This window comes from Tribolium madens, unplaced genomic scaffold, assembly GCF_015345945.1.
Source record: "Tribolium madens isolate multiple individuals breed KSU strain unplaced genomic scaffold, Tmad_KSU_1.1 Scaffold_20;HRSCAF=117;Tcas5.2_LG4, whole genome shotgun sequence".
In the NCBI taxonomy this organism is placed as follows: Eukaryota; Metazoa; Arthropoda; class Insecta; order Coleoptera; family Tenebrionidae; genus Tribolium; species Tribolium madens.
In genome coordinates this window covers 1,383,583-1,396,021 of record NW_025400985.1, presented here as the reverse complement: position 1 = coordinate 1,396,021, position 12,439 = coordinate 1,383,583, and the positions used below count along the sequence as shown (strand labels likewise).

Below are 12,439 nucleotides of genomic sequence, written 5' to 3'. Positions count from 1 at the left end.
GTTTTGTTGTGTGTTGCTATCCCGAGCAAATGAAACACTACTGAAAAAACTATTTTAAAAATGGAAAACAAGCGAGACGGGAACACCACAGTGAGAGAATCCAAGTCAAAACTAAGGCTTCAGTGTTAACTTTTCAGTCATACTGTACAGTACATGTCGTATAAGCGTCTGAAAATAGTTTCAAAGCTCGTGTGTTTTGCATTCATTGGAAGTCAATCTCAAAGTGCGCGTGTTTCACACAGTGTCGCGACATTTAATTTGTTTATTTAACATGAGGAGGTGCAACATTTTAAGTGCGATGTGAATTTGTGACTGTGATTTCAATGATAACCGTCGCTAGAAACGATGTGGAGGTGGCTTTCAAACATTTCACCCTAATGGGCATCGAAACCACGACACAATACACGACCAAAACCGGTGGTAAGAACACAAGAACACAACCCGATGTTCTCATCCACACAAAACAGCGATTTTTGGGATATTTACCCGTTTTTAAAACCGAGCTAATTTTACTCATTATCCACGTTTCTGTTGCCAGCCTTTTCTCCACATTTCTTAATTTTAGAATAAACGTAATTCACTGTGCGTGGAAGCATTGTCTCAGGAAGTTTCAGTGTTTTTCAGTTTTTTCAAACAATTCTCAGGTGTTTGGCAACAGGTTGCGGCTCCTTTCAGGACAATATTTCAGGCGCCGACTATTCGTGTAAAATGTTTGCTAAAAATATCGCCGCGTGATACGTGAAAAACACACAACAAAGTACATACTTTGAAATTTACACCGCAAGATAAATGTTGCCAAAACAAGCAAGATGAATGACACTAAGCTTTGAACTAGTTGGAATTTTCGTCGCATTTACACCTTACCTGAAAATTTTACAAATATTTTTCCATTGCTTGATCAAACATTCGGCCTGAAATTTATAATTTTCAGCTATTTGATTGTTTTTTTACACAATTGTTTATTGGTTGGTACGCCGACCTCTGTATTTTAGTTGATTTTAAACATAATATAATAATATTTCATCGGTTACAGATGAAACCGCTGAAAAAAAACAAAAAATTGAAAATATCACACAAATTTTGCTACATTTTACTTAATTTCAGCCGCTTTAAAAATTACTATAATTTTTAAATAAATCTCTTTAATAAAAAATTGTCAGGCTTACACATTTTTTTAACAGATTACAAGATTATATTTTCCAATAGTATCAAAAGTTTACATTTTGTTCATAAACTGGTTAAAGCTTAAGAGTTATGTAAAATTATAATATAATCTTTATTTTATATAACAATTTAGTGATTTTTGTTTGACACTATATGGCAAATTCTTACAAAGTACAAACTTTTTAGCTCAAAAATCTTCTTATTAAGTGATTTTTAGCTTGTTTTTAATAAACTTTTGCAAAATAATTGCGTTTTTATGTGAAAAACGTACTGAAACCCTCGAAAAATTCAAAATAATATAACTGTCGACTTGTTTTTTTTGATTTTTGTGTTTGTTTCAGCGAAATCTCGCAAAACCCTAAGATTTTAGTATTAAAGCGTGCTTTAAAGCATTTTCGACCAAATTTTGGGTATCGTTTTTCTCATGATTGCAAATTGTTTTTTTATTTAAAGTGTTTTTAAGTTAATAAGAAATATTCTATTCTTTAGAAACATAAGTGTAGTTTTGAACTAGTTACCTAAAATTTACCTGAAAATTTAACAAATATTTTTCTACTGCTTGGTCACACATCCGGCCTGAAATTTATTATTTTCAGCAATTTGCTTGTTTTTTACATAATTGTTTATTGGTTGGTACGCCGACCTCTGCATTTTACTAGATTTTAAACAATTTTGTTGTGTGATATATTTCTCCGGTTTCCGATGAAACCGCTGAAATTTTACTTAATTTCAGCCGCTTTGAAAATTACTATAATTTTTAAATAAATCTCTTTAACATTGTCTGAAAAAGTTGCCATGTTTACACATTTTTTAGCAGATTATATTTTAAATTTTTCCAATAGTGTCAAAAGTTTACATTTTGTATATAAACTGGTTAAAGCTTAGGAGTTATGTAAAATTATAATACAATCTTTATTTTATATAACAATTTAGTGATTTTTGTTTCACTCGGTATGGCAAAATCTTACAAAAAACAAACTTTTCAGCTCAAGAATCTTCTAATTCTGTGATTTTTTAGCTTGTTTTTAATAAAATTTTGCGAAATAATTGCGTTTTTATGTGAAAAATGTGCTGAAACGCTCGAAAAATTCAAAAATAATATAATTGTCTTGTTTTTTTGATTCTTTTGTTTGTTTCAGCGAAATCTCACAAAAAAATGATTTTATTATAAAAGCGTGCTTTAAAGCATTTTCGACCAAATTTTGTGTTTTTCGGCTTATTTACAACATGGTTTTTCTCATGATTGCAAATAGTTTTTTTATTTAAAATGTTTTTAAGTTAATAAGAAATATTCTATTCTTTAGAAACGTAAGTATAGCTTTGAACTAGTTACCTAAAACTTACCTGAAAATTTTACAAATATTTTTCTACTGCTTGATCACACATCCGGCCTGAAATTTATTATTTTCAGCAATTTGATTGTTTTTTTATAATGTTGTTTATTGGTTGGCACGCAGACCTCTGCATTTTATTTGATTTTAAACAATTTTGGTGTGTGAAATATTTCAACGGTTTCAGATGAAACCGCTGAAGAAAATCCGAAAAATTGAAAATATCACACAAATGTTGCTACATTTTACTTAATTTCAGCCGCTTTGAAAATTACTATAATTTTTAAATAAATCTCTTTAAAATTGTATGAAAAAGCTGCCCGATTTCCACATTTTTTTACCAGATTTCAAGATTATGTTTTAAATCTTTCTAATAGTGTCAAAAGTTTACGTTAACTCGTTAAAACCCAAAAATATAATATAATCTTTATTTTATATAACAATTTAGTGGTTTTTGTTTTACTCGGTATGGTAAAATCTTGCAACAAATTTTTCAGCTCAAAATTCTCTTAATTCGGTGTTTTTCAGCTTTTTTTTAACATAATGTTGCGAAATAATTGCGTTTTTATGTGAACAACGTTCTGAAACGCTCGAAAAATTCAGAAATAATATAACTGTCGACGTGTTTTTTGATTTTTTGTTTGTTTCAGCGAAATCTCGAAATTTCGCCCAAATTTTGTGTTTTTCGGCTTATTTGCAATATCGGATTTTTCATGATTGCAAATTGTTTTTTTGTATTTAAAATGTTTTTAAGTTAATAAGAAATGTTCTATTCTTTTCTTTTGAACTAGTTATCTGAAACTTACCTGAAAATTTTACTGATCAAACATCCGGCCTGAAATTGATTATTATTTTCAGCAATTTGAATGTTTTTTTTTACACAATTGTTCATTGACCTGAGAGTTTAGTGGTGAGTTGGCACAACAAAGTAGGTTTGGAGATGTTTTAAAATAATTCTGTTTCCTGAAAAAAATGGTTTTCTAATCATTTTTTGTTATTTATTTCTTTAGTGAAATTTAAATTGACGTTATTATTAATGTTATGTCAAAAATAAATGTGACCGGGGTTATGAACCTCAGTCAAAAATATATTTTCGAAATTTACTGCTTTGGCAAAAAGTTGAATTCGAAATTATTTACGGGCTATCATTTGATGATTATTTTTTTTATTTCCAACTTTAAACAGTTTTGAAAAAATAAATGAAATTACTCACCTTATTTTAATTTTCTCATTACTCATAACGTAAACCCGCGATTTCATGAATGAAATTAGCGTTTGACCTGAAAAGTGCAAACTGAAAGATAAATTATTCGCTACAAAGTAAACGGTGAGAGATTCAGGATAAACAAGAATGTGTATTGCCCCTTAATAACCCTGACTGAAAATACAAAATTGGCGAATGAAATGTCTGATGTACAGTAATGAGATATTTAATGAATTAAGGATGCCGTTTCATTTTTTTGGCACGTCTTCTAAAGTGCATTTTATTTATTAACGGGAATAAATCAGGTTTGCTCTGACGCAGATCCCTTTTACGAGCTATTTTTAATTATTTTGCCTTATCACAAAACTTGTCAAAGAAAAATTTAACACTTTACACAAAAACATCATTGGAATTTTTCTGAAAATTGGTGAACTTTCTTTGGAAACGTTATGAAAGATTGGCGTTGACAAAAATGTGGCTTTGGCAGTTTTTCTTTAAAAATAACAAGATTCTGATATAAATGACTGCGTTCTCGGGGCGATAAAGTTTGTTAATTTATTCGAAAAACGACAGAAAATCTGTTTTTTGTGTTTTTTTTTCCTAATTTTATTTAGCTTCAACTAATTTTATAACTTTAAATGTAAGATTTATTAAATTTTTATTAAAAACCTTAATAATCCAGACAGCCGTGCAGTCTGAAACCACAAATTTATCTCACAACACCAACATTTTTAATATCCTTCAGTCCGAGATAAAAAAACAGCTAAAATTAATTCAATTGATTCACCGTTTCGTGCTGCTATCTAGTGAGCGCGCTTTCAGCACTTTTCAGGTGCTGCCGCTGCGGTTTCAGCCTGAACCACACTCCTGAAAGACATTGAACTAAAGCAATATTAAACGACAGATTGCGACATTGCATATTAAAGCAAAAGTTTGTTTTGGTATGAGGGAGGAAGTGTATTTCAGGACTAGCAGATGGCACTGTTGGTGTAATTTGGAACAATTATTTGGTTTTCGTTTTAATTGGTTGGTTTAGAAAAGAGATTTTTCAGATTGTTTCAGAAAGTAACAAATTTCAGCAATTTAGTGGTTTCGAGAGTCTGTTTTTAGTTTTTCAAAACCTTCAGAAATTTAATACTAAAATGAACGCCATCATATTTTGAAACAAAATGTGTAATTTTTAAGGTTTGTCAAGATTTTTCTTTTAAAAGAATTTATTTTTTTTCCAAAAAACACTTTTCAAATAAATCTGGTCTAAAACGTACATATTCTTAAAAAAATGAAAAATCTGCGTTTTAAAAAATAAATAACAACTACTGGTAGTAGTCTTTTATAATTGTACAAAAATTAATCTTTTTTTAAACATTTTGGATACATCTTACTCGATTTTCAGATTTCAGTTTTATTTCACTAATTTTTCATTATTGTTGCTTATTTTTCATGACAGCCCAAATTTCTTAATAAATATTTTTTTATTTGTCTAATATGTCACTGGTCTCTGCATTTTACTTAGTTTTAAACAATTTTGTTGTGTGAAAAAATATTTTACCGGTTTCACACGAAACCACTGAAAACAGATCCAAAAAATTAAAAATATTATAAAAAATTTGCTATATTTTATTGTTGTTTACACATATCCGGCCTGAAATTTATTATTTTCAGCAATTTGACTGTTTTTTTATAAAGTTGTTCATTGGTTGGTACACCGACTTCTGCATTTTACTTTGTTTTAAACAATTTTGTTGTGTGAAAAAAATATTTCACCGGTTTCAGGAAAAAAAAATTAAAAAGATCATAAAAAATTAAGTATTTTATTATAGCCTCTGAAAATTTTTCTAACTTTTAAATAAGTTTTTTTAAAATTGACTGAAAAAGTCGTCAGATTTCCACATTTGTTAAATCTTTCCAATAGTGTCAAAAGTTTACGGTTTTTTACAAATTTTTGTTTGATTCGGTGTGGCAAAATCTTGCAAAAAACAAACTTTTCAGCTCAAAACTCTCTTTATTCGGTGTTTTTCAGCTTTTTTTAACATAATTGTGCGAAATAATTGCGTTTTTAAGTGAAAAACGTTTTGAAATGCTCGAAAAATTCAAAAATAACATATTTGTCGACTTGTTTTTTTTTTATTGTTTTAGCGAAATCTCGCAAAAACCCTAAGATTTTATTATAAAAGCGTGCTTTAAAGCATTTTCGATCAAATTTTGTGTTTTTCGGCTTATTTACAATAACATAGTTTTTCTTATGATTGCAAATTGTTTTTTATTTAAAGTGTTTTTACGTTAATAAGAAATATTCTATTCTTTAGAAAAGTAAGTATAGCTTTGAACTAGTTACCTAAAACTTTCATGAAAATTTTACAAATATTTTTCTACTGCTTGATTACACATATCCGGTCTAAAATTTATTATTTTCAGCAATTTGACTGTTTTTTTATAAAGTTGTTCATTGGTTGGTACGCCGACTTCTGCATTTTACTTCGTTTTAAACAATTTTGTTGTGTGAAGAAGATATTTCACCGGTTTCAGGAAAACAAATCCAAAAAAATTTTAAAAATCATAAAAAATTTGCTAAAAATTATTTTATTTCAGCCTCTTTGAAGATTTCTCTAATTTTTAAATAAATCTTTTTAAAATTACACATTTTTTAAATTTTTCCAATAGTGTGAAAAGTTTACGGTTTTTTACAAATTTTTGTTTGACTCAGTGTGCTCAAAAATCTCCTAATTCGGTGATTTTTCAGCTCGTTTTTAATAATAAAACGTACTGAAACGCTCGAAAAATCTAAAAATAATATAATTGTCGACGTGTTTTTTATGATTTTTTTGTTTTGTTTCAGCGAAACCTTGAGATTCTGGTATAAAACCGTGTTTTAAAGCATTTTTGACCAAATATTTTTCAATCAACTATTTTCAATCAACTAAACAAAATCAAAAGTTATTCTTGTCGAACAAAAATGTAATATAAAAATACTTTAAATGCTTGGTTCAATAAAAATACTTTCACTTTATTGGAAAATTGCTGAAACACGCTCATGAACAAAATTTACTCGTGTGGAGGAAAACCACATTTTTCTTTTATCTGTCATAATTTCAGTTGATTGTAATTATCTAAAAATGCGTAAAATGTCAGTAACATGATTTAATAATTATATTTCTATAGACATTTATTTGGTTTGAAAGCACATTGTTTTATTTCAGCAAACCTGAAACGATTGGAATACTGAAAATGTGACAATAGTCAAATAAATTAGTTTTATTATTTTCTAAATCGTGACGCAATTGCAAAATATCGAAATGCATTAGATATTTTTTAAATTTTCATCAAAGAAAAATTTCAACACTTCATCATAGACTACCAGACGAGACAACGCCAACTAGCAAATTTTAAATATACACACACAAACATATCATTGGAATTTTTCTGAAAAATACACTTTCTTTGGAAACGTTATGAAAGATTGGCGTTGACAAAAATGTGGCTTTGGCAGTTTTTCGTTAAAAATAACAAGATTCTGGTATAAATGAGTCCGTTACAGTAAAAATATCTCTCAAGACGATAATAATAATAATTTTTGTGTTTTTACTGAATTTTTATTTAGCTTTTTAACTAGTTTTTTATCATCCAATAATCCGGGGAGGCGCGCAGTCTGAAACTACAAAATCATCTCAAAACAACAGACATATTTAATATCCTTCAGTTTCAGCTGAAAAACCCCACTGATTCGTGCTGCTCTCTAGCGCGTCGCGGCCTTTTCAGATATTTTCAGAGACGTGTTGGTGCTGCCGCTGTGGTTTCAGCCTGAACCCTCCTGAAAGACATTGAACTAAAACAGATTTGTGTAAACGACAGGTTGCGTCACAGCATATTAAAGCAAAAGTTTGTTTTGGTATGAAGTAGGAAGTGTATTTCAGGACAAGCAGATGGCACTGTTGGTGTAAATTTAGCTTGTTTTCTTTTCAATTTGCCAATGTGGGTCTTATTTCTAAATTGAGATTTTTCTGATTGTTTCAGGGAGTAAGTAACAAATTTCAGCAATTTAGTGGTATCGGGAGTCTATTTTTACGCAAAGTAAACTCCATAAAGCTTTCAGTACAAACACTACTAAACTCAATTTGATGGTTAACAAAAAAGATGTGTTTTATTATACTGACTGACAGTCCCGTGTCCAATAAAACTCGCATTAAAACGACCTAAAACTTTGGACTTTTACGTAAGCAAAAATAATTCATTTGGACACAATCGGAATAATTTTTCGCTCCCATGATTGCAAGTTTCACTTGAATTTATTTTGATTCAAAGAAATATTCTAGGTTGCGTCATTATACCACGCCAACGCTGAAATTTATACGCCACTGGTGGTCTTCAGTCAATTATTCGATTAGATCGACAAAAACAACGCTGAAAACTGAAAAATCAATTGGTGTTACCTGAAAATGCGTTAATAAAACTGAAATCTTGACCTAGTTGTGGGTAAATTGCTTGCGAAAAGTCGGAAATGTGTGAGAAGTATTGTCAAATTGTTCTAAAAGTAGTATCATGGTTGTGGTAACGTTTTTCAGCGTGCGTCTCTATAAATGCATCGATGTTGTCTATTTTTAGCCAAACATTTGATCCTCGCGCGTATTTCAGGAGGTTAATTTGCTGATTGTTGGGCAGCTCTTGGGGAATTTCAGGGCGCCTCCATGAACTTGAAATTTTGGCCTGAAAAAAGCCGAGTTCTGCGAAAGTTTATTCTATCGCTGTTGCTATATAATCTAATATTTATCTTTATTTTGCTAACTCTGTCTAGCTTAGTAGGTGTCTCTTGCCAAATGGGATATTTTTGTTTCCAAGTAGCCGCTACTTGCTCTGTCGCGTCAGTGTTGAGTGGCTAACCAAGTGGACGCGTGATGCCCAAAAACCCACAAAATGTACCATGACACAGCCCCAACAACTCACCCCAAAACCGCAAATTGTGCCAAGTGTGACAAGTGACCCCACCTGAAACCCCAAACAAAACCCCTAAAACGTGCGCTGAAACGATTTAAATATTTGCAGCCTACGCTGAAACCTGAAAGATGTTTGCCAAGAAAGAGGTACAGTTTTAGATTATAATCAACTATTTTATTGTTTATTAAAATTGATCAAACGATCAAAATGGCGCAAATTTAACCCGAAAATGGCGGAGCGCCCTCGCAAAACCCTAGGCAGGAGTGCCTCGACTGAAAGCACTGAATATTCCCTAACAATGGGCCGCTCAATCCGGGACAAGAAAAAGAAACCCAAAGAGCGGTGGCTTCTAACACGCAAAACTTGGAGGTACATGACGGACGCCGGCCGCAAACTCATCCCAGATGGGGCCCAAAACCGCCCCGAAGACATCCCCAAAATCGAAGCCTATTTTCAGGAAGTGTGCAAACGCGAACCCAAATTCCTCCTCTGGCGCAAAAACTCCTATCCGGGAGCTTTAAGCTTCCGGAAAAAAGCTCGGAGGAGTTGTCGGAAAGCTTCGTCCGCCGACAGTGTCGATCTTATCAAATTGGAGAGACCGAAAGATTTGGCTTTGCCAAGCACAAGTGGTGCTCGTTTCGACATKCAAAAAATGAAATATGAGTTTTTGAATAAACCCTCGCCAACACAGGAGGATTTGGAGGAGAAACAGCTCTTGACGATGCTGGAACAATACTTGACAATTCCAAACCAACCCAATTTTAATTATCAAGAATTGATCGATAAGTTGCAACGACATTTAACCCTTGCAAGTCGTAGTAATTACCCCACGTATCAAAATCAGGTCCTTTTTCACGGTGATCATGTCCAAAAATCCCTCTCAGAGACTTTGAGTCGGTATTTTGGGCAATGCACCAATCGTGATAAAGTCATTTCGGATCTACTCACTGATCGGAAAGCTCTCGAAAAGCTCTATTTCGACTTGAGGAAAGCTCGRGGTTTCAGGAGAAATGTTAGTTCGTCTGGGATTTGTTTGTCGAAATATTCGCAAAGCTCGAATTATGAGAAACTCCAGTCACACCCGCCGCCGTTGATTGAAATCGAGAATGAGTCTAGTAGTGTCATTTATCGCAGTTTTGGGACTCAGACGTTGCCAATTCCTGAGTCAATTCTCCTCGACGTTGAGGAGAAGTACAAGAAAGCTCAGTCTGAGCGCGAGGAGGAGGAAAAACGCGATTTGCGACCTGCAGGTCGTCGCCGAAGTAGCGTCGACAATGACGATATCTCGCAATCAGTCAGCGACACAATAAAGCGTTATTTGCGCATGGCGCGAAAAAAGAGCGTCGACACGGATAAAGTGGACCGTTTCAAACGAGTGAATTACGACAGAAACTTGCGGAACATCAAAGCCAAAGGAGAAATAACAAAACCAGGAGATGACGACGGACTAAATAAAGGTTGTCAAACCAACGACGATTGGATTGTTAAATATCGCGATTTGAAATTTGATGATTTTTCCGATTGTGAAAGTCGGTTTTCTAGTTCGCGTAGTAGTGTGGATGAGAACAATAAGTCCTCGCCTAGTTCACCACCTCCGACCAAATCCCATTCCTTCCTCAGTCATTTACTCCATAAACATGACAAAAGCAATGCTTCAGCGACCGGTGGTCCTGCCATGCAGAAGTCCAAGTCTTCGTCGAGTGTTATGCACCATGGGGGGCGACTCATGGCGAAGAAGATCTTCCGGTCGAGGTCCAAAAGTCAGACAAGGCCGAGTCAAGCCACTTGTAGTTGGACTCCACAGGTAATTTTTTTTGCATCAGCTCAAAAAACATAAAATTTACAAGATCCGAGTTGAAAATTTTGACATATTTTCACCAAATTACGATTTGTATGGCAAAGTCTCGCGAAGAAACACTCTTTTAAGCTTAGAAATCTGCTTGGATAAGGCAAAAATGTCATGCTTTTTGGCCTAATTCTGTGGTTTTTTGGCTTGTTTTCAACAAATTTTGCGAAATAATTACATTTCTAGTTAAAAAACGTGCTAAAACGTTCGAGAAATACAAAATAATATAATTTTCAACTTAATTTAGTTTGTTTTTAGCGAAATCTGGCGATTTTAGTACAAAAACCGCCTTAAAAACATTTTTGTGCTTTCTCTACTTATTTTTGTCTTATTTTGTCTAAAAACTTTTTTCAAAATTTCTGTGTTTTTATCTCTCAAGAAGACAAAAAACGCCGTTTTTAGATATTTTGTTGAATTTGTGGCTTGTTTTCAACAAAATTTTGCGAAATAATTGCGTTTCTAGCTGAAAAACGTGTTAAAACGTTCGAAAAATACAAAAATTATATAATTTTAGATTTAAATTAGTTTGTTTTAGCGAAATGTGGCGCAAAACATGAGATTTTAGTACAAAAACCTGCTTAAAAGCATTTTTGACCAAATTTCGTGTTTTCTCGTCTTATTTTGCCCAATTTTTTTTGTAAACTGTCTGTGTTTTTATCTCTTAAGAAGACAAAAAACGCCGTTTTTTGGATATGTTGTTGAATTTGTGGCTTGTTTTCAACAAAATTTTGCGAAATAATTGCGTTTCTAGTTGAAAAACGTGTTAAAACGCTCGAAAAATACAAAAATAATTTAATTTTCGACTTAATGTAGTTTGTTTTAGCGAAATCTGGCGCAAGACCTGAGATTTTAGTACAAAAACTGGCTTATAAGCATTTTTCACCAACTCTTGTGTTTTTTGGGCTTATATTTGTCTTATTTTGCTCAAAAACTTTCAAGAAGACAAAAAATGCCGGTTTTTTTGGATATTGTATTGAATTTGTGGCTTGTTTTCAATAAAATTTTGCGAAATAATTTCGTTTCTAGTTGAAAAACGTGATAAAACGCTCGAAAAATACAAAAATAATATAATTTTCGACTTAATGTAGTTTGTTTGAAAAACAAACAAAGTTTGTACAAAAACTGGCTTATAAGCATTTTTGACCAAATCTTCCGTTTTCTGGGTTTATTTTTGTCTTATTTTGCTCAAAAACTTATTTAGAACTTTCAGTGTTTTTATCATATAAGAAGACAAAAAATGCCGTTTTTTTGGATATTTTGTTGAATTTGTAGCTTGTTTTCAACAAAATTTTGCGAAATAATAGCGTTTCTAGCTGAAAAATGTGTTAAAACGCTCGAAAAATACAAAAATTATATGCTTTTAGACTTAAATTACTTTGTTTAAGCGAAATCTGGCGCAAAACCTGAGATTTTAGTACAAAAACCGGCTTAAAAGAATTTTTGATCAAATTTTGTGTTTTCTCGGCTTATTTTTGTCTTAATTTGCCCAAAAACTTTTTTTCAAACTTTCTGTGTTTTTATCTCTCAAGAAGACAAAAAACGCCGTTTTTTGGGCTATTTTGTTAAATTTGTAACCTGTTTTTGACAAAATTTTGCAAAATAATTGTGTTTCTAGCTGAAAAAGCATTCAAAAAAACCAAAATAATATGGCATTTTCGACTCTGTTTAGTAATATCTTGTAAAAAACAAATAGAACTATTTTTAACCAATTTGGTGGTTTTCGATTTTTTTTTTCGAGAAAATTTGACGAAATAATCAAGTTAAAGCCTAAGAGTTAAGTAAAAATATCATAAGATAATCTTTTTTTTATAAGAATTTAGTGATTGTTAACACGCTGGGACAAACTTTCCTGAAAAAATAGAGTTTTCACCTTAAAAATGTCTTGAACTTTCGAAAAACCATAAATATAATTATATCATTTTTGACCTAATTCTGCGTTTTTTTGGCTTGTTTTTAACAAAATTT

The 12,439-nt window shown here is 31.9% G+C and overlaps 1 protein-coding gene across 3 annotated transcripts in view; it reads left to right on the top strand.

Annotated features, from left to right (window-relative positions):
- The first annotated feature begins 7,614 nt into the window (after window positions 1-7,614).
- LOC123005530 overlaps window positions 7,615-12,439 on the top strand; it is a 31,174-nt gene continuing 26,349 nt past the window's right edge. Inside the window, exons 1-2 of one of the 3 annotated variants that reach the window (XM_044399325.1) lie at window positions 7,615-7,909; window positions 8,010-10,432. In XM_044399325.1, coding sequence (XP_044255260.1) covers window positions 8,858-10,432 — 1,575 coding nt within the window. In that variant the 5' untranslated portion in view covers window positions 7,615-7,909; window positions 8,010-8,857. Of the gene's footprint in view, window positions 10,433-12,439 lie in introns of all 3 variants that reach the window. The other 2 variants (XM_044399324.1, XM_044399323.1) reach the window with 2 other exon arrangements.